At 42.2% G+C, this 23,312-nt stretch overlaps 1 protein-coding gene across 5 annotated transcripts in view; it reads left to right on the forward strand.

Annotated features, from left to right (window-relative positions):
* The window catches only part of PTGFR (prostaglandin F receptor), a 110,034-nt gene that overhangs the window by 53,205 nt on the left and 33,517 nt on the right, over positions 1-23,312 (forward strand). For 3 of the 5 annotated variants that reach the window (XM_074265641.1, XM_074265642.1, XM_074265644.1), the window contains one exon: positions 7,967-8,844. In XM_074265641.1, coding sequence (XP_074121742.1) covers positions 8,047-8,844 — 798 coding nt within the window. In that variant the 5' untranslated portion in view covers positions 7,967-8,046. The other 2 variants (XM_074265640.1, XM_074265643.1) reach the window with 2 other exon arrangements.

Here is a 23,312-nt window from a genome sequence, read left to right on the forward strand (position 1 = left end):
AATCATCTAGTCTAAACCCTCATTCTAAGATCAGAGTCTGGTGAGATGAAGTGATTCCCAGGACATACAGCTAGTGAGTTCCTGAGTGAGGATTTGAATCCAGTTCTTCCTAGCTGTACCTCTCACAGACTATCCACTATGGGCCGAGTGTCTGAGGCAAAGTTCAGAAGGAGTTCACCTTTCTCCAATAGCTCAACTGTGTCTCTATCTGCTTTTACATTCTATTCACTTGTTTGATCCTGATTTTAAATCACTGGCATGTTTGAGGGTTTCCTCAGTTGTTCAGTTTTGAGGGTCACATGATTCTAGATGATGAGCTCAGCTGACTTTGTTCATTGCTTCTGGCTGGCTGGTGGATAGACACACACAGTGTCTCCGAATTCCAGCCCTGGGAGCTTCCTTCCCTGAGCTCAGACGAGGGGAGGGATGGATATCTGGATTTCTGGATTTTGAGGTCAGAAGCTGTTGTATCAGCTTGGACACAGAAGCAGCACTTGAGAAGATTTCTCAGGGGAAAAGATACCGTCATGGAGAGACGATTGGTCAGATGTATCCGTACGGGTGGTAGACACAATCAGCATGCTCCTGACTTAGTGTCACATTTCAAAGCCTATGTCTTTGCATCTTGAAATAACAGGAAGCTTTGCCCACTGTAGTTTTGTTTATTACTTTGGAACTGTGTCAACTATACAATTATCCACAGATGTGTATGTGTTTGAATGTGTGTAAATCTGAATGTGTGTGTGAGAGGGCATATATAGGTGTGTGAATCTAAAGCTGTAGGAATCTCAATGGGGGGGAAGACAATGTCCAGTACTGGGAAGGGCTGAGGAAGAGGAAGGCACACCGAGGATTTCTATAAATTGAATTTGTTGGTACAAAAACTTTTTGGTCCCACTAATATTATTAATAACAATATTTTAGGAAGAGAAGTATAATTAAATTATGCTTCATTGCTTTTCTTTGTAAAAAAAAAGTTTTTTTTTCAAATTTTGATTTTAATGACTATTGTGACTTCAACAACAACGTATCTATTTTCCCATAGCCTTTCCAACACTGTCATTTTTAAATCATTTTTTTACTAATCTGAACTTCAAAGTTGTTTCAATATTTATTTCTTTAATTATTAACAGTGGAGCATCTCCTCCCCCCAGTGTTCTGATGGTTACATGGATTTTTCTTTTGAGAAAAGCCTGGACATATTCTTTGACTATTTATCTCTGGGGAAAGTAGTGTAATGCTAAGGCAATTATTACAATTTTTAGGTGAAAAATTAATTTCCCCTCATTTATCTTCATTAAATGTTAGAAATTTTACACACACACACACACACACACACACACACACACACACATCTTCAAGCACTTCAAGCAATCACTTTCCGTTGATCTGGTATGTAATTATTTATGTATATGTTATTTTCCCCACATTAACTCCTTAAGGACAGGAAAAATTTTGAGGGCTAATCCTAAAGCTAAATTTTTCTGTTTCCCTAGTGCTTAGCACAGTGCCCAGTACGTAATGAAGACTTGATAAATACTTGCAGATTGGTCAATAAACTAGAGGATGCAATAAGCTAGAGGGGCATAATTTATCTGAAAATTTTGGGGGTTCTACTTTTTTTTAAAGGAACCTAAAATCACAAATTTAGAACTGCAAGAACTGTCATGGGCCAGCTTGTACAAGTCCTCTCACTTTGCAGATGAGAACACTGAGATGCTCAATCATCTTGCTCAAGATGCAAAGGGTTGAACTGGGATTTAAACCGAGAGCCATAGAACATCACCTTCCCAACCTCGAGTCTCTCTGAGTAGGGAAAGGTTACTGTCGCCCTTTTTGTATCTATGACCAATAGCAGAATCAGGGCAGCTGTTTTTATCTTTGTTTTATGTATCTTTATATTTTTATATTTATACATTTTTTACCTGTGGTCTCCAACTCCAAAACCGTACCTGGCTATGTGTATGATGTGAAACCAATGCTTATCCACTGATTGCTATGTTATAGTTTCCACTCTAGATTGGTAGAGGGATCCACTCCCATTGAAAAATGAAGTTCCCATGAATGTGAACCACTACATAGCATTTTCAATCCCTCTGGTTTTGTCCGCTTGCATTTTTTGATTTCCTTCTCAGGTTAATTGTACATTATTTCAAAGTCCCATTCTTCTTGTGCAGCAAAATAACCGTATGGACATGTATACATATATTGTGTTTAACATATACTTTAACATATTTAACATGTATCGGTCAACCTGCCATCCGGGGGAGGGGATGGGGAGAAGGAGGGAAAAATTTGGAACAAAAGATTTTGCAATTGTCAATGCTGAAAAATTACCCACTCGTATATCTTGTAAATAAAAAAAGAAAAAAAAAAGAAAAATGTAGTTCCCCACATGGATGGAATCCCAAATATGGACAGAAGAAAAGTGATGGCTACTAACTAACCAGAATATTCACTTAACCAGAATATTCCATGTCCTGACTCTGCATAGGTCACAAAGAATTCCCTTTATGTATTATGTTTGTTTAAAATTTCACCTCAATCTCTCCTTGAGCTGACTAGTCATCCCTTTAAAAGTTAATGAATAATTGAATTTCTCACATTGGCATTTTATGACTCATGATAATTTCTAGAATTTTATAGCCCCTCTTCATATTTGAACTGAGATGAGATTTATTTCCATATGGCATGTTGGGATTGAGTGACAACAATATTTTGCTGAACTCAGAAAAGTGTAAAAAGCATAAGATTGTACTTTGTTCCTCTTATTTTGTGGAATGGAGTAGGGATGATTCTACAGAAACCAGCTTGTAAGTAGCTGTTCTCTTGGTGATATTTTACCATTAGCATTAGCAACAATTTGGCTAATATCAAAATAAGTCAGAGGTAGAATGCAAGCTTCTTAAGGGTAAGGATTCTCTCTCTCTCCCTCCCTCTCTCCCCCCCCTTCCCCCCCTTCCCCCCCCCTCCCGTGTGTGTGTGCCTGGCATGGTAGCAGACTTTTAATAAAGATCTATTGAATTGAATTAACTTCAATGACTTAGAGCACTGAGAAAAAACAGATGCTTAATCATTTCTTATTGGATTGGATTGGGTCATTGGAATCATGAACCCTAACCCTGGAAATGTTTGGGGGAAAGTAATTAGATCCAAATTGAAAATGAAATGTTGAGATCCTTTTTCACGTCTTCTTCCTGAAGCAAATCATAAAGAATCCAAGGCAAGTTACCTGATCATACCTCCCCCATTTAAGTTGTATTTACCAACATCCAAACTATTACTTTATACAAACCACATTCCCCCAAACAGTTCAGCCTAACAGTTCACTAGCATGTGTGGCCAAGAGCAAACCCAACTCTTCCCTTTTGAAGTTAACCAGTGGTTCACAGAAAAGAAGGGTGTAGGCTGCAATTTGGGAGGTGAGGTGCCAACTTTATCCCTTCTATTCTGTCTTCTCTTCCTGGTGTCTTGATCTATGCTGAATGGAACATTTCCCTCCCTCCCTCTTTGTCCCTCCCTCTCCCTCTCTCCCTCCCTCTCTTTCTCCCCCCTTCCCCCTTCTCCTCCTCCCCCTCTCCCACTGATAGAGTGTAAGCTTCTGGAGGTCAGAATAGATTCCTTATATCTATGGCACACACAGCAGGAATACATGCTTGTTGATCAATTCATTTATTACATTGTTGCAGTCAAATCTAGCGATTGTTCTTTAAGCTTCTCTTTTTGCCCTCCCATCACTTCGTCTTTCTGTCTGCCTCTGTGCTTTCTGTGTCTGTCTGTCAGACACAAATTTTTCCTGTTTTTCGCTCCTTAAGGGAGAGATAATTTTCATCGCATTTACAGACCATAGTGCATTTATGCGTTCTCTGATCCAAAATTGCAAATAGGTAGTAAATGTTAGATGTGGGATTTGAATCCAGATAGAGGTCTTGGATTCAAAATTCAGCTGTGATTCTTATTACCTGAGTATGACTTTGGGCAAGTAATTGAACATAATCCTTAATTTCCTCATCAGTAAAATTAAGGGTTTGATTAAGTGACCTTGGAGTCTCTTCAAGTTCTGGTTCTGGGAGCTTTGGGCACAAAATCGTATGCCCAGTTTTCTTTAATCACAAATAGCACCGTATTTGTTTTTTGATTGTTTTGCATAAGGGATCTTCGCTTTCAATCATCTCCCTGAGGTATGGGATGGAGGGGGCATCTATAACTCTGGAGAGGCATCCAAAGAGGAGGAACAATGCAGTGGCTTTTCTTACTTTTCCTACTTGCCTGCATTCAAACCAAATCATTTAGGGTTCGACATTCAACAAATCCAATTAAGTGGGAGAGCCATGTACAAGCTACTCGTCTAGCTCTGGGGATACAAAAACTTAGGATGTTTTTTAAAGGATTTCGTCTGGACTCTCAAGGATAAGTACATTTCATGATGTCCCAACAGTTCCACACGTTGTCTTTTTGAATCCTACACGGCAGAATCTTTATCTGCAATTACCTGGCTTTCACACACAGTTCCAAGAGACTTAATGCAGTTTAAACTAAATAGGGATTGTCCCTAAAGGATTAGAAGCGATCTTCAACCTGCCTGGAGCTTATAAAAACTAGGATGCTACTCCCTCCCTCCCCTAAGAACCGATGAAAGCTGCATTTCCCTTTTTGGGAATATCTTTGCCCAGGTACACTGAAAAGCCTAGCTTTGCCAAAGGTTTGTGTGTTTCTTTATGGAAAAGGAGGGAGCTCTAGCTGCAGAAGCCCAGGCCAGTTTGCATTATTGCCAGATGCCGGGAGGCGGCTCTGAGCCCTGCTCCATTCTCGTGATGGTGGGCGGAGTGGGCGACCCGATGACTTCCACTGTGACAATTCAAGTCCTTGCTCCCCCGAGGAGCAAGCCAGCGGACAGTTCCCGGGCTGTCGCTCCTACACCGCTTGAGCTCCAGTGAGGAGACCATCGGCGGTCTAGGGGTTTCTCTGCAACCCCCCCATTCTGACTCTGCAGCCTCGCTGAGCTTTCCTCACGTGGAGACGCCTGGGCAGTGGGCACAGCTTCCTGCCCCTAGCCACTTCTGCGGGGGATCTGCTGAGGGTGTGTGTAGCTTCGTCCCCTGGTCTCGATCTCATCCCACCGTTACAGGAAAGGGGGGCGGACAGGAACAGGGGACCCGAGACCAGGTGCGCGGCCAAATCACCTAGATCCTGGCGCAACAGCCTTCCTAAAGAGAGACAGGGAGTGACTGGAGAGAGGGAGCAAGGGGGGGTGGGAGAGCGAGGGGGAGAGAGAGACAGATCCAGAACAGACACACAGAAACAGAAACGCACACACACACACACACACACACACACACACACACACACACACACACACACACACACAGTCAGAGAGAGACAGGGAAGAAGGGAGGGAGAGAGAAAGGAGGAGGAGAACGAGGAGGAGGAGGAGGAGGAGGAGGGAAGGAGGGAGGGGTCTGAGGGGGGGCCGAGGCAGATCTTTCTCGCCCGCAGAGCTGGGGGCTGGCTGGCTGTGAGAAGCGGAGAGGAGGCGAGCCCTGGAAGGACGCTCCTGCTCCGGTGCGCTTGGAGAAGATTCCCGAAGAGCCCGAGCGGGGTTACGAGCCCGGAGCCGCCATGTGGCCGGGACAGGTCCGGTGTGCCTGCGCTCCCGGGGGCTGCGGGACGCACGCAGGTAACGGCCCCTCCGGGACGGGAAACCCCGGCCCCTGCGCTGCCTTTCCTCGCCGTGCCTGCATCCCTTCCTCACAGAGCCTCGCTCGGCCGCGCGCTCTGAAGCTCACAGAACCCTGGCTCGGGCAGAAACGCAGGGCTTCTGGGCAACAGGTTTGGAAGGAGAAGGGGGGAAGGAAAGGGAGGGGAGCTACTCGGGTTGGGGGCAGTTCGGCTTCTGGTGCGGCTCCCTTGGGGGGGGAGCGTTCGCCCCCCGGGACCCCAACTTTTCTCGCTTTCTGCCCGTCGGGTCCACCTTGTGCGGCGCCCCTCACTGCGAGGCCTCCCCCCTTTCTGTCCCCCACCCCGCCGACCATCCACTTGCGGCGAGCTTGAGCAATCGCAGGCAGCGGCCTGATGTTGCAAGAAAGGGCCCGAGGCTGGGAAGTAACGGGGCCGGTGAACCAAGGGTGAGTAAGAGCCCAGGGGAGCGCCGGGGAGGCCCGGGGCGCTTGCGGCTGCCCGCTCCCCGCTCCCGGGAGGGCTGCCGCCGGAACTCCCAGCCAGGAGCCAAGCTCGCCTGGAAAGCTGCGGGGCTCGGGCGGGACCCCTCCTCTCCTCACCTTTCCAAGGGGCGAGAGAGCTTGGAGGGCTCGCGGCGGTCCCAGCACCCTGGGTCTCGGGATGCGGAGGGAGCTCGCCGGCGGCCCGCGGCGCACGATCTCCCGCGGGGAAGCAGAGGCGCAGCGTCCCGCAGATGTGGGGCATGAGTCATTAGCGCCCCTTTCTTGCCCTCCCTTCCCTCTCCCCTCAGCCGGCTTGCTTTTTCTACACAGCTGGTGGGGCAAAGAGTAGCCACCGCCTCCCCCGCGACCCTTCCCCCGCAGTGGGATGTACGCGTGTGCCCCCGCGACCCTCCCCCCGCAGTGGGATGCACACGTGTGCCCCCGCGACCCTCCCCCCCAGTGGGATGCACACGTGTGCCCCCGCGACCCTCCCCCCCAGTGGGATGCACACGTGTGAACCCTCGATCCTCCCCCCAAATGGGATGCACGCGTGTGCGCGGTTGGGGTGAGCCTCCTTAGACCGAGCCAAGTCTCCAGGAAAGTCAGAGAGCTGGCAGAAGCAGGGGTGAGCCCGTGGGCAGAAGGCCCGGTAGGCAGGGGCGTACTCTTTTTGCCAATTGTCGCGGAGCCTGGGAAATCTCTTGCTGTGGAGGCTTTGGGAAAGCTGCCTTTGGGTCACTTAGCATTCGCTGTCTTCATGGGAGGAAAACTAAAAAAGGCACATTTATTTTCCCATTCAAGTTCACAGACACCCTGAAATCTGTCTTCTGATTAGATGATTGGGCAGCCCCCTTACAGCTCTCACACTCTGTCAGTTCCCCGGGAGCAGAATTGATAAGCCACAGGGCTATAAAAGCACTAACTAATTATGGACTCGTGTCCCACGGGGTTTCACATCTCTTGTCAGGGACCATCAGATGCCCCTGGGTTCAGCAAAACAAATCAATATTTTAGTGGACCGAAGAACAAACTGTCGCAGGTTTTCCATTCTATGATCCTCCCTCTCTCTTCCCCAAACCAGGCTTAAGGAACTTTCTGTGAGATATCAATCCACAAAGCCGTCTGTATGTGTTTCTTGTCCTTGGGTTCTGGGTCAGTTCACTTGAAGGTAAAGTTAATTTAACTCCATGACTAAACAACCTCACGAGATAAGGAGGGGTCCTGGATGAGCATCCCAATACCATAGCCCATCCCAACTTGAAATAGGTATTTCCGATCCTCGCTAATCCTAACCCTAACCCCCCAACTCATGTAACCTTCAGAAATCCCTGATCTGTCGAATGAAGAGCTGGAGCCTGATGACCTTTAAAATCCCTTTCAGCTCTGGGCCTATCGTCCCATAGAGGTTAGGGCTGGAACTCCCCTACATAGGCAGTCATTCCTTTTCAAGATTTCATTTGGCAGTTGGTGTCATCTGCCGAACAAAGATACCGGAGGGCCATATCTGCCAGTGCGGGTTCAGCAGGGCAGCGTGAGGAGAGATGCTATTGGCTGGTGTGGCTCCCAGTTGAAGCACACGCAGCTTCTAGGTTTTTGGCAGTATCTTCTCTTGCAAAGGAAGTGTAGACATGAACATGCATATGTCCCTTGATAATGCAACCTTCCTTGTCGATGGGCTGGAGGAGTCACTGGCCACCAACAAATTACTTGAGCAGTTTCAGCTTCAAATGTCAGATGAGCAATGTCTGGATGCACTTTCCCTAATCTGGGTGGGATTCTTTTCTTTTCTTTTTTTCATGCTGCAGATTCCTTCTGATGGTGACGGCGGGCCCCATCTTGAGAGGGAGATGATGTCTTGAGAGTTCGGCGTGTGTTTGTTGTCACCATGTCTATGAACACATCCAAGCAGCCTCCTTCTCCTGCTGCAGGGGTCCTTTCCAACAGCACTTGCCAAACTGAAAACAGGCTCTCAGTCTTTTTTTCTGTTATCTTTATGACAGTAGGAATCATCTCCAACAGCCTGGCTATTGCCATTCTGATGAAGGCATACCAGCGATTTAGGCAGAAGTCCAAGGCGTCCTTCCTGCTCTTCGCCAGTGGCCTGGTGATCACTGACCTTTTTGGCCACCTCATCAATGGAGCCATAGCTGTGTTTGTTTATGCCTCCAACATGGACTGGATCCGCTTTGACAAGTCCAATGTCCTGTGTAGCATTTTTGGCATGTGCATGGTGTTCTTTGGCCTGTGCCCCCTTTTCCTGGGCAGCGTGATGGCCGTCGAGAGGTGCATCGGAGTCACCAGACCCATATTCCACTCCACGAAGATGACATCCAAGCACGTGAAGATGATGCTGACGGGTGTGTGTCTCTTTGCCATCTTCATCGCTATGCTGCCCATCCTGGGGCTCCGAGCCTATGAGATCCAAGCGACCCGGACCTGGTGTTTCTACAAAACTGAGCATATCCAAGACTGGGAAGACCGATTTTATATCTTGCTCTTCTCTTGTCTGGGACTGCTATCCCTGGGCACTTCGTTCCTGTGCAATGCCATCACGGGAATCACACTCTTGAGAGTCAAGTTCCAAAACCAGCAGCACCGACAAGGCAGGTCTCATCATTTGGAAATGATCGTTCAGGTCCTGGCTATCATGTGTGTCTCTTGCATTTGCTGGAGCCCATTTCTGGTAAGACCTGATATCTGTACCCATTTGTCCATGTTGGAGTCTGCGTTTGTTTGCTTTTCCACTGTGGTCAGCTGTGATGGGAAATAGTTTCACGATTCCTGTTAACTTCTTGAAACTTGTTTTTTTTTCAGTTGCTTAGGCAGGCTTAGAGAGCCAAGCTGTCTTCTCAGTTGTACCTTGAATGTGTGGCAGAATAGTTGAAACCTGAACATCATCTTGGTTGGACTGAGGCTTCAACATGAGGTTTTGAAGTACTCTGGATTTGGTTCAATTCCTAACATATATAATTCAATGTTTTGGGTTTATTTTATTATTATTATTTTTTTGGTTATTTTTCCTTTTAAAAAATGATTCTAGCACCTAGCATGACATCTGGCATAGTCAATACTGAACAAATGTTTTGAATACGGAACAAATTGAGACCTGAGGCTTCATGGAAAGTTGTATGAACAAATTCAATTGTCTAAGAACCATCTCATACTTATCTGCTTCTAAGCATAGAATGACAGAGTCTCTGCTTACCAAGAGAAATAGAGAATTAAAGCAACTCCTAGGAGAAAACAGGAGAAAAATCAGCTTGTATCTGACTTATACAAGGACTAAAGGCAGAAGGCAGGTTAACAGAGAAAGTGTGGTCATTGGGTCATAGATTTAGAGCTGGACGGGACCTTCTGGCTCAGGCAGTCCAACTCTGTCATGCTACAGATATGGAAACTGAAGTTTAAGATCATAGAATTCGAGGGAGAAGAGACCTTAGAGTTCAACTCCATCATTTGCAGATGAGGAAACTGAGACCCATGGGGTGAAGTAGATCTTGCCCTTAGGAAGTGTCAGGATTTGTTTCCAGAATCCATTATGCTTTCTGCTTTACTGCCTGGGATCAGTTTGGGCATCGATAGCCACAGTCAAGCAGCCCAGTCTCACAGGGATAAAGAGTATTAGAGAATAAGGGCATCTTCTGTTCTTTTTTCACCAAGTGCCAGCAGATGAGGGGCTTGTCAGCCTCATTTATTTCCTTGAGCCCCTTGGGAGTCTGAAGCAGCCTATGACTGCAGCTCTTTTAGAAGAAATAGTGTTTTAGAATAAGCACATTGAATTACAGAGAATAATCAAAAGGAAGATGCAAATTCTTTCCATGCAAGTTCCTGGACACTTGGAAATCGTTCTGGTATGGGTTTGTGAAGCACAAGTCAGGAATTCTTGCAGGCCAGCCAGGTTATCTTCCCTTCCCACATGCAATAGTATCGGTGCAGTTTTTCATGTCTGAGGGATAACAGCTGAGGTAGAATGGGACAAGTGAGGTCCATACTAGGATCAAGAGAGCTTTCTATTTCCCTGAAGCTATGGGACCTCCTTAGACTGCCCTGAAAACAGCTTCCATATTATGTGACCATTCAGCCAAGGGTTTAGCCCATGATAGTATTGGCTAGAGTGTTGAACTTGGACTTGGGAAGAACTGACTTTCATTCTGCCTAAGTTACTGGCTAGCTATCTGATGCCGGGTAAGACATATAAACCTCAGTTTTCACATCTGTATAATGAGGATAAAATAGTGTTAATCTCATAAGGTTGTGTGAGGATCAAATGAAATATTACATGTGTTATATATGAATTATATACATATAGATTATATATGTACATACATTAGAGACATTATGTTAGAATTGCATTAAGACCCATTAAAATGCTATGTAAACATTAGCTATTTTTATTAGGAAAATTCTTAACTAAAGAACTTGATGTATACAAAACACTTTGCCTGTCTTAGTTACGGGAACATCAATGGAGAGGCAGGCTGGATGACCTTGGCCAAGGTACTTACTCTTGTTCCCCTTCGTTCTCTCAACTGTAAAATGGAGATAATAACAGTCCCTTCCTTCCAGGGTTGTTGTGATGGTAGGATGAAAGCATATGATGGCATATGTGTAAAAGTGCTAAGCATAGTACAGGCACAGAGTAATGGTGCTAAGCCCATTTCAGGTACCCAATAAATGCTTCTTAGCTTAATGAGAGTAAGCTAGAGTGGTGCTCAACTGTTACTATGGGTGTCTGATTCTCTGAGGCCTCATTTTGGGGGGGATTCTTGGCAAAGATTTTGGGGTGGTTTGGGGCCGCCATTTTCTCTGCCAGACTTCTTGGTTCTAGTTTGGGATTTATGTCTGCTTCTTGGATGGCAGATGAGGATTCTTTTGGAATATACCTGAGTTGCCAGGGACTATGGATTGATTTTTTAGGGCTGTTAGAGTTTGCTTCATGGTGCAGTTGAAAGAGGACTGGGTTTGGAGTCAGAGCCATTCACTCCCAGTGTGATGCCGGGCAAATGTCTTATCCTTCAAAAGCCTTAATCATTCCTGTCTGAAAAGTGAGAGGGGAAGGTTGGCAAAGTCTCCTCTGGATTTAAAGCTGCCTCCACTGAGGAGAACTGAGTTAGCTGGCTTTTGAGGTTCCTTCCAATGCTACCTATAGAATCAGAATATATTTTTCATTGAGGCAAACATATTTTCAGAAAAAAAGGAGGTTTTGCATCATGAATAAATTAAATCACAAGTGAAATTAATGTAGGCTCAGAAGAGGAAATATGGAAGAGGGCAAAATTACCAATATCATCAACAGCTTAAAAATAAAATTGCAGAAAACTCAACACAGTAAACTGTCTTTGTTTATGATGAGAACCTGTCTGGATAATTGAGGTCTCAAGCCCAGCTTCTGTTCAGTATTTGTTTTTAATTAGCTGGATAGTTGTCTTAATTTTAATTTAAATTTTCTACATTATCTGTTTAGACTCAATATTTTTAAAAAATCTCTACTGGAAGAATGCTAGGATTGTAACTTCTGTATAGTCTAGAAATCAACAGAACAAAACAGCTTCACTGAAGTTGCTCCATGCTCATTTGAGCATCCCATTCTCTCTTCCTTTTTGAGAGTTTTGTTTTCTTAATTTTAAAATTGAGACACTGGAATTCATTGTGTTTATACATAGTGCTTCCTAATAGGAAAAGTGTGTGACCATATAAATAGTTAAATAACATTGTCCCGTTTTGGTGAGCAGAACTTCTATTGACAATGGTCTCATTTTTGCTTGTTGATGAATTATTGATCCCTCCAGTGAAGCAGCTTTATTCTGAACTTTTCTTTCTGGTGAACATACAGCTACTATACTGGCTGGGCTAAGCAGGTGCTGACTAATTGTTGATGGAATTGCTTAGGTCTTTGGTGTTCCTGGCTTCTTTTAATGAGATCTGGCTTATTGTCGGATTTTTGTCCAGGAGAGTTCAAGTGCTTGAAATGTTGGTGGAGGTTAATGTCATCAGACCATTCTGCCTTATTTCTAGGCAGGCCAAAGCCAGAGAATACCAAAAAACATCACCAATTACACAAGTAACTTTGTTATTGGTGGAAAACTTTTCCCACATTTTTCAGACAATGTCTTGTAGGAAAAGGGGATATTGGTGTGAAACAGTTGGTGAAAGAAACACACATTCTTCTACTGGGTTTGTGTTTTCAAAGTTTTTCTTTTTTCTTTTTTCTTAGAATCAGAGAATGAAAACACTTTGGGGCAAAGGCAGCCATTTGCCTTCCAGGGATCCACAGGGAAGGATGGGGGTAAAGTTTTGCAGCCAAAAAAATGAACTTTTTGCCTCTTGTATTTTCTCCTGTGCTTCAAGTATCCCAAAGTTTAATGTGATATAGAATCTCCTTCCCAGCATGGTAGAGCTGTGTTTTTACCTTTTGTTTCTTCAAAAACATGTTTTATTGGGAATTAAATAAACACCAAAAAACCCCAAGGATTTCCATAGGTGTAGTACAACAATACACATTTTATGAGTGTCTCTGATGTATGCCTTAATTTCTTTTACAAATATGTAATACATTCCATTTAATCCTCTGAGCCATCTTGCTTATTTATGATTCCTATGAAGTATCTTGTTATTTATTTTCTTTATTTCCTACTCAATATTTCAATGAAATTTTTTATTAGCCAATATGGAAAATGTCTATAATAACCTTTCTGGATTTTCTTTGGTTATTATAAAAATCATAGGGTCACAGAGTTAGAGATGAGAGAGACTAAAGAAGTCATCTAGCTTGAACCCTTCATTTCACAAATGAGGTTATTGGGGCCCAAAGAGGTAAAGTGATTTTTTCCAGATCACAAAGTGGAAAAAATTTTAGTCCCGATTTTCTGACTCAATTACTATAATCTACTTTTTGAAAAATAAATATTTTATTTTAAATTTAATATAGAAGAATACAAAAAAATTGATTGCACATGAAAACAGCAAAGCTTCTAAATACAACTAGCTCTTCCTTTTAAATTCCTTGGTTGACAGATATCTCCACAATTTCTAGTTTTTTGCTATCATAAATAGGCTGCTATAAATATTTTAGAAGATAGATTCTTTTCCTTTTCCTCTAATCATTTTTGGTTACTGAGCTAATAGTGGTATTGCTGAATCAAAAGATATAGGCAGTTTAATAACTCTTTGAGCATAATTATGGATTACTCTCTAAAATGCTTTGGGTTCACAGTTTTACTAATTGAATTAGTGGTGGATTTTTTCACATTTCCTCCAACTTCTGTCACTTTCATTTTCAATCATTTTAACCAACCTGATAGATGTAAAAAAAAAAAAAAAATGATCTCAAGGTTGTTTTAGTTTGCATTACTCTAATCAGTAGTCATTTAGAACATTTCTATGACTAGAAGTTATTTTAATTTCTTCATTGAAAGCTGTCTATTCACATACTTTGACCATTTATCAAATGGGAAATGAATTGCATTTTTATAGATTTGACAAAGTTTTTTTTATCTAGAAGGGATATAAGACCTTGTTCTGAGAGACTGCCAATAAAATTGCTGCTTTCCTTTTAATCTTTTGGTTACTTTTGGCTTGTTTGTACAAAATCTTTTTATTTTAATGTAATCTAAATTATCCTCACTTTGCTTTCTATCTCTTCTTAATTAAGAAATTATTCATTTTTCCAGAAGTCTGATGATGAATAATATTCCTTATTCTTTTAATTTTCTTGTAATCTTTCTCTTTATGTCTAGATCATGTATCCATTTTGACTTGATCTTGGTTAATGATGTAAGATATTAGTCTATGCCAAATTTCTATCAAACTGTTTTCTAGCTTTCCTAAAAATTCTACCAAATAAGAAATTCTTATCTCCCAAACTTGTCTTTACACTTGTAACACAAAGTTACTATAATCATTTGATTCTGTAAATTGTATGGTCTACTCTGTTTCATTGAACTACCTTTCTATTTTTTAGCCCAGACTAGATAGTTTTTGATAATTACATTTCATAATAGTTTAAGATTTGATGTTACTAAAACTCTTTCCTTTACATTATTTCATTAGTTTCTTTGATACTTTTGACTTTTGTCCCTCCAAATGAATTGTTATTTTTTTCTAGTTTAGTAAAACATTTTTTTTTTTTGGTAATTTAATTTGGAAGGAAGGAATTGAACATATTAATTACATTAGGTAAAATTGCCATTTTTATTATATTGGCCCTGCTTGCCCATGGACATTTAATATTTCTCCAATTATTTAAATTATTTTATTTGTACAAAAAGAGCTTTTTAAATTTTTTATTTATTTATTTTTTTGCTGAGGCAATTGGGGTTAGGTGATTAGCCCAGGGTTACACAACTAAGGAAGTATTAAGTGACCAAGATCAGATTTGAATTCAGGCTTTCCTGACTTCAGGGCTGGTGCTCTATCCACTGCTCCACCAGCTCAAAAAGTGTTTTTAAAAACAATTTTATTCATTTAATTCCTAGGTTCACTTTTGCAGATATACTCCCAGGTATTTTATACTGACTAAAGTTATTTTAAATGGAGTATTTCTTACTATCATTTCTTCTTGCAGTATTTTGTTTGTGATATATAGGAATGCTGATGGTTCATATGGATTTACTTTACATCTTATTACTTTGATGAAATTATTGTTATTCTAATTTTTGTTGAATCTGAGATTTTCCAAGTACCATCTTAACCTTTACTTTCTATGTTTTGGAAAACATAAATCTCATTTTGCACCTGGAATCCATTAGGATGGGTTCTTATGCATTGCTGTGCTGTGCGGTTTTCTTATAAGGTGCTAAGAAACACAAACACCAAGTGAGGCAGTCTGGATAGTCAAGGAATTCACATGTATTTATCTATTTATTTGTTGTCTATAATAGCTATCCATTTTTCACCTACATACCCACTGACCACCAACCTTTCATCTATTTTATAACTCTCTTTCGGTTAATGTCTCTATTTCTCCCTTTCCCCTCTTTTCTCTCTCTTTCCCCAATCCAATATATATTTTGAAATCCAATGATCATTAAAATGTAGACTGGCAAGAAAAGAACGAAGACAGAAATATGAGTTTTAGCATCATTTAAAACTCATTCACTGAGCTCTTCTTTTTCTGTATAATCAGCACTCTGTCTCTTTCACTGCCCAGAGAGTGACCCCTGCTGACAATGAACAAAAATGAAAAGAGAAAGAGACACTCAATGAAAGTCACCCATAAGCCTCCGGAGGTCTGCCTGTGCTCTTCCTACCCCTATCCTAGCCTAGCTGGCTGCTCTCTGCCCACTGGAGGGAGGGAGCCAGGGGTGACCATTCTCATTCCCCAGAGTGCAGCTCTGTGGTTTGGCTGGTGGCAAGGTCCTTTTCTAGTTATGTTTTTCTGGTCATTGTCTGTTGAGTTCCAGATTCTGTTTTGTTTACTTCACCTCAGAGCATGTTAAATTCTCCCAAGCTTCTCCATGTTCTCCATATTCATTCCTTCTTAGAGGGCAGTGACATTGCATCATCCTTCCGTAATGAGAACCCTAACCCTAACCTAATTCTCTCCTCAATGGGAAGCTCCTTTATTTCTAGTTTTTTTCCTACACTAAAAAGTACTGGCTTCTTTTCTGAAAAACCTACTTGATTTTTTTGTTGGCTCCAATAAATGGAGAATAAACTCTTCTCATGATTTCATAAAATTTAGCTTGGATCGCTGATTTACATCTGAGATAAAAATGAGCTTGTGTCTTGTTAGAATTTTTAAATGAACATGATTAAACAAACTTGGCATTTTCTGAAATAATGACACTTAGAAAGGTGGCTAATTCATTACTGAAAAAAGAAAAAAAATTTCCTTGACCTCTTTTTTTTCCAGGTAAGGCAGAAACTCCCTCCACTGGCATACCTCTGCAACTCCTTTTTAATTCATCTTCCTATAGAGTTGTCTTGCAACATGGAGAATCACTCATTCAGAGTCATGTAACTAGGAAGTCTCTGAGCAGATTTTAAATTAAGTGGCTGGAGTCAGGGAGTGTGAAGATTAGAAAGTAAATCTGAGAACTGGAAATACAAATCACTTAACCTCTCAGCATTCCAGACAGCTCTTTAGGACCTTGTGTTTCAGAAAAGATGTTGGGAAATTGACTTTTCCTCCTACCACAGGGCTTGGCTCTAATCCTATCCTTGACGTCAAGGCTGGTCTTGTATCCATTAACCTAGGTTATCTCCTTTGAAATGTGAACTTCTTGAGGGAACAGAGATTATTCATTTTTATACCCTCACCTTACCTTAACTGAATTGAACAGTTTTAAATGTGCCTCCTTTGGCTACATTCACTCAGTTAGATCACCACTGGAGCCTATGAAAAAATCTGGCCTTCATAACATTAGAATTTACTAAAGTCTGTTATTCAAACAACAATTCCAGGCTTGTTTTTTGCTTTGTTCTGTCAGTGTACTTTCTCTGTATAAATAAATCTTAAAATCATTCGTCTGCTGTTTCAACCATGAGAGAAAAAAAAAAAAGTTAGTAAGACATTTCCTGGAACTTTCAGACCAAACATTCTGTATCTGCTCTCCAAGTATCTATTGGATCTGGCCTGTGTGCATAGGATCCTTCAAGTCGGATTTCACAACGTTGGCTAATGGCAGCTCTCAGTATGCTGAGTGTAACTGGAGTCCTAGAAGGGGTTATGGGACAGGATGAGGTCTTACTAGAGTGTGAACTGTAATCTTACATGTATGATGGAGAGTGAGGAGAGAAAAGGTAAGAGTCGGGGCCTTTTTCTCTCTCTCGAGTCAAGTGGAAGGATTCAGTTCCATTAAATCAAACACTTGCTCTATGCCAGGCACCATGCGAATTTACCCTAACCTGATCCTAACCCTAACCCTGTGTTCTCCATGAATCTGTCCGCTGCAGGTGGAACTAGAAAGGCACCAAACACTCTCACCAAAGAGAGCAATGTCTGAGGTGGTGGCTGTACAAAGCAGGGGTTTTTGACTGTTTGGTCTCTCCAAATGCATCCACACCCCCTTCTCAGAATAATATTTCTAAATGTGTCCATTAAAATATGTAGGCTTACAAAGGAAATCAATTCTATTGAAACCATTATCAAATAAACTGACATCGTCGAACTGGAAGAAACAGGAGAGGCATCTAAATGCCTACCAGTTTAGTGTGAGGCCCCGAATGAGGAAAGTGCCTCTCTTAATGCAGGCTGGTGCTCAAGTTTGACAGTGAGGGAAGGAGACCTGGATAGTTAAAGGATTTCCTTAGAGTCCCACAGCCAGAATGGCTAGCAGGCTCCCCAGCTCAAAAGCTGCCTTTCTACCTTCTCATTCTTAAATGGCTGTGGCATTTTCCCCTGGAGGCAAAGGGTAGGTTTTTCCTTCTGAATGAAGACTGAAGTGTGGAGATCTCTTGGTGTGGATTCATGCTCTGGCTTTATCCTAGGATCAGTTTCCTCATCTGTAATATAAGGATAATAACAGCACCTACCAGTGTTGATGGGGGGGAATCAAATGACATCATATTTGCAAGGTACTTTGTAAGCCTTGAGATGCTATACAAGTGCTATACAGATGCTACACAATAGGCTTAGTCTCTTATCTTAACCTCTGCAAGTTCATCCCAACAGTCCCCCAGAATTGTATGCGCTGTTGCTTATCAATGGAGATTCTGCACCAAGGAGAACTCTATACCCAGGAGATCTCTAGGTCAGGAGCAAAAGCCACAAGCCAGTCTCTCCACAAGCTTCCCCTCAAACGTCCTTGTCCCCAGTATTCCGTCTCCTATGGGTGACTCATATGAGTTGGGGGGTGGTCTTGAAGGTGACAGTGAATTAAGTCTCAAAACTTTCATAAATAGTATTGAAGGCCACTGGTAAGTTCTCTCTCTGCTGCCATGGCTGCCATAGGCTTGTAACCTTTGTGCCTGCCCTGAAGATTCTGCCCATGAACAAAACTGACTGATTTTAATGAGAACTAGATAAGGAGAAACTAAATGAAATTAGGTTTAAAAGTGGCAGGTTCAGGGTACAGGGAGGCAAATAGAGCTCCCCTGCAACCCCTTTGGATTCAGCGCAAGAATACAGAATTAAATGAGGTCTACTAGTGATGCAAGAGTCCCCTGAAAAGGAATTTACAGATCCGAAAACCTAGATTGATAAAAGAGGTTTATTGTAGGGTTTGGAAGTAAGATTAAAAGGTGTTAGGTAAAGAGAGGAAGGCACCAGAACCAGAGTGGTTCTAGTGGGCAGAAATCCTAAGGCTGCCATGTTTGGGACCTCTGCAAAGAGATGACTCCAGTTTGGCTCTTTTATAATAGGGGGCTTTGGCTCCAAGCTGAAGGGGGCTTGTAGGTAGAGTCCCAGGGTGGCTCCAGGCTGGGTTTCAGCCAGGGTTAGAATTTGAATAAAATTCAATGGGTTTCTGGACTGAGCCAGATAACAAAGATGAAAACTGTTTGTGCTTAGGGTGGAGTCCCTTCCCTGAGGCAGAGTCCAAGGAGGTTTTCTTTTTTTAAGAGTTTTGGGGTTTCCTCATCCCTTTGGTCAGAGCTTATGCTGATCTTTAGACATTTGGGTTTTTCTATGGAGCCTTAAGGTCCTCTTCATCTCAGTAATGGCTGGAGGAACCAGCACATTCAAAGGAGGTTTGAACTCTCTGAAGAGAGGGGTTCTTTTATTTTTATTTGCTGGTAGCCGGTTCCTTGAACAAGGAAAAAGGGAGTTTCAATATTGATTATTCCGTGTACTCCTAGACTTCCTGTTGCTCATTGAGAAGAGGATTGCTTGTTTCATTGTTAGTATTTGAAGGTCGTGCAAAATCAGATTCTGTCACTTTGGTTTGGGGTTAGATTGAACCATTGAAGGCCTATGGCTGCATTTGCATGTGTGATTTGAATGAAAGACCAGGCACATTTTGGTCTAGTTTTTTCCAACACAGAGACAGAACTCCAAAACTAGTGCCATAAGTCTTCCAGGGTTAGGGTTAGAAATAACCAGGGGAGACAGCTGGAATAAGATAATCATTCTCTTTTTTCAGAGGAGACCATGTGCAGTCATGAAGGGAGGGCTGGAATCAGAAAGTCCTGGATTCAAATTCTACTTCAAAAATCTGTGATCTGTATGACATTGAGTTAAATTAGTCAAAAGTGTGGTGTGCTAGTCAGTGTTCCCTAGGGTCATAGGACTCACTTCTGGAAGAGACCTCAGAGGCCAGTTAGTCCAACCCCTCCATTTTACAGATGAAGTCACCCGTTATAATGTTCTTCTCTAAAGTGTAATCTTCTCTGGGAGCAGGTTTCTTGGGGAGCTTCTAGAGGCAGCCTTAATTTCAGTTCAGTTCAATAATCCCAAATGCAGCCTCTTTCCAAGTCTTATCTCCTTCACTTGGGGCTCAGCTAGTTTTTCTGGAGGACTTCCGGATCTTGGTTCCAGCGTTCTCCACAGGACAGCCTGCCACCACTTCTCTGTCTTCCTTTGTTCTTCCCGACTGCCGTCTCTGGCTCACGAATCTCCTAGACTGAATCCTAGTTTGTGAATCTCCCGAAGTGCATTCTGGTTGAGGCTCCTAGCTTATATATGCTCTCTTAAAGGTGTGAATCCTTGTGGAACTGTAGTAAGTACTAAGTACATCTAAAGAACTGTTAAGCAGTCTGCTAAACAACCATTGTCTCTATCAATCCCACTGACTTAGTTAGCACCTTGTAAGAATCCTAACAACTGGTCATCCTAACTTTGAATGCACTAAATCCAAGAATGTTGGACTTCTACATAATGCTGTTAAATCCTCCTTGACCCCCCTCCTCCTCCCCCCCCCCCCAGATTCCCTCTAGAATGTAGATCAGTCAACTGTGTTCTCTACTTCTAGGAGCATGGCAAGATAGACCTGGAGCTGGAAGGTCCCACTATAAATCTTTGAGGTGAAATTGGTCCAGAAATGGATCCAGAATCCATGCCATGATTGAGGAGGAGACACCTCTGAGACTACACACAGAATTCATATATTTGAATTGGTATCCCAAACTGCTATTCATCAGTGTTTGAATATCATTTAATCCTGGCAGTGAATGTCTTCTTGTTTTTAAGGAGAAAGACATAAAAAGGACTAACACTGTCTCAGACATTGAGACAGCTGTTACAAAACAGTATTTCAATGATTTAAGTGTAAATGAATCAAGGCCATGTGGAGTCCATTTCCCCTAAAATACACAAGGGCATAAACATTAAGAGAAACTGCTGGCTGAATAAATTGAGTGTTTTTATTAGACCTCAAGAATGTGAAGAGCATTCCAAGATGGCAGCTCTGTCCAAAGCCTAGCTAAAGCTCACCCCTTCTAACTTTAGTTAGCGAGGAGTCTCAAAATGCATTTCATGTATATTTGTAAGGAAGTGACATGTCTGCGTTAGTTTTGCCAAGGAATATTAAGGAAGCTGTAGAGAAAGAAAAGAAGGAAATAAGGATTTATTACATGTACCAGGCATGTTAAACTCTGGGGACTTCATTAATAAAAACAAAGATAGTCACTGCTCTACAGAAATGAACACTCCAACCAGGAGACAATCCTCAGAAAGAGGCAGGAAAGCAAGAGGGCTGTTGTGAGTTGCAAAATATCAGATGTAGAGAAAAGAGATGTCTAATCTAAAACAACCCCCATAGCCTCAAAGTATTTCATTCACAGTAGAGAAATAAAACATAAACTATCAATTAAACAAAATTATACTTGAGTTTAACAGTTGTTCAGGAAAGCAATCAAAAAGGTGTCATAGGGAAGACATGGTTAATGCTGACTCTGGAGATAGATGACCCGGTTCAGTCATGTCCCAACTCTGATACTACTTGAGTTACCAGGAGCGGATCATCCTTATCGTCCCATTTCCTTATCGGTCAAAAGAAGTGGAGTGGACTCAATGACTTCCCGGCTCATTTCCAGTCCGGGACATCTGAGGCACTCTTCTCAGCCGTGAGGCTGAGGGGTGCCGATGCCAGGGGAAGCTCCTTAAGGAATGAAAAGGTTTAGAACAGTTGAAGTCTGGCTCTTGCACTTAGTTCTTGCTCATACCTTTTCCTTCAGGGTGCTTTCACTCGCTCCCTCTTTAGGTTTTGGGGACACTTCTTTCTCCAGGCTGCGGCTCCTCAGTCACTTTTGCTGGATCTTTACTATTCTTTCAGTTAGGACTTTATCAGCTCACGAGAAGTCAATGATCATCAGTCTGGTGTTGTCCTTTCTGCCTTTAGAGCATCTTTTTGTGTTCTGTCTACTCTTCTCACATAGCTACAACTTGGAGGACTCCCTGTACCAGTTCTCTCTCCCCCTTATAGTCAATCTATTCCTGCCTTTCCTGAAGCCCAGTTCTCCCCATAGCATCCCTACCCTCAACAAATCCAAGTACTTCCCTATCATTTCCAGGATCATATGTGTGCATCTGCTTGGAGTTTACAGCTTCTCTATACATTATCCTCCTTCAATTGGCCAATTACAATAAAACTGACCTCGATCTGGGAGGTCCTAAAATCTGAGTGGGGACCAAATGCAACTTGTTCAGAGGTGTAAGAGATTTTACTTGAACCTGAATTTTCCTGACTCCAAAGTCAATTTTGTGTAGGCCAAAAAAGGACAGTAGCTATTTGTGTGAAAAGTTTTATCTGGGTTGCCATTTGTCCTTCACAGACAGGAAAACTCGAGGGAAGAGTCTTCATTTCTAACCAGGCAAAAAATATGGACAGAAGCTGCCACAAAGAACCCACTAAAACCATCACTATTAACAAAACGGCAATGCTTTTCTCTTAAATGTAAATTCAACTATCAAGAGATAACACATTTATCCCAAATAGCTCGTAAAAGTGGACAGCTTTTATAACCAAACCTTTATTTTTTGCAAGTACTAATTGTCTTGTTCAATGATTTGGGCCATGAAAGAGATGAAGCAGGACAAAATTCCACATGTGGAAGAGAAAAAAAAAAAAATCACTGAGCACTTACTACATATTAGGCATGGTAATGCAAATAGGACATCAAGACAGCCCATACTCACCTTCTAACTCTGGACAACAATATACAAGTGACAGTTAATATCGGCGTTGACAAGTTCATGGTAGATAGATGGAAAGGCCTGGAGTATCTTGGGCATAATGGCAGTAAGAGGATAATGGGTTCAAAGGTGAGAGCAGAGGGGAGGGGGCTTTGGAGACAGCCAGGGGTCAAATACATGTATCTACTTGAGTTACCAGATACATATGGATATATTCTATATATGGGTATATATACCCATATGGCTATATATGGGTATATATGAATATGGGTAAATTCTATCATTTCCAAGTCTCAATGGCCTCGCTGGTCAAATAGGATTAATGTTTATACTTAACAGCCTGGATAGAAAGTATAGGTTTATGGCCAGGAAGGAGCTCAGAGGCCATCACATGTAATCTCCTCATTATTTAGCTTTCAGAATTAAGGTCCTGAGGGCTGAAGCCCCTTAGAAGCAGGAGATCATTGCTTGGGAGCCTCTGGGACACACTTTAGAAGTCCCCTCTTCCAGCACCTTCATTTCACATTCAAGGAAACTGATGCCTAGGAGAGGGGGCTCAAGTATCACTTATGTAATAAATATTAGAGGCTAGATTTGAACCCAGAGCCAGGCTCCTTCTATTGTATCTCTGGCTCAATGTCTGATAAATGTTGAGTTGCAGAGCTGGAACTTGAGCTCTGTGTGGCCTTAGATAAACCACTTAGGACAGAGGTTTCTTATCTTATTTTTCTTTCATTTATTCCATGATAGGGCCCTTCCCTTGACTGTTTTCCCATAACCCCTCCAGTGTCAGTCCTTTTCCTTTGAGGCATTTCTGCCAATGGGAGAGGTGTAAGGGGGCAACTCAGAGTTATCAAAGCGCATGCATTTCTCCCATTGTTGGTGGATTTAGTGCCTTTTTTGATAGCTTGAATTTCTTCCTCTGAAAACTCTGTTCATATTGTTTGATCTTTTGACTGTTTTACTAGGGAATGAAGTTTCCTTGCCTTTATGAGTAATAACCCCTGTATTACTTATATGAGAGAGAGTTGAGGTTATAGAGGGATTAAGTATAAATGTAAACCTTAGAATCCTGTCCAGGAGAGGCACCTGGCCTGGGGACACAAAGGATAATTTTGGTTCTAGTTTGGCTTTTGATA

The sequence above is a fragment of the Sminthopsis crassicaudata genome, chromosome 4, assembly GCF_048593235.1.
Source record: "Sminthopsis crassicaudata isolate SCR6 chromosome 4, ASM4859323v1, whole genome shotgun sequence".
Lineage (NCBI taxonomy): Eukaryota > Metazoa > Chordata > Mammalia > Dasyuromorphia > Dasyuridae > Sminthopsis > Sminthopsis crassicaudata.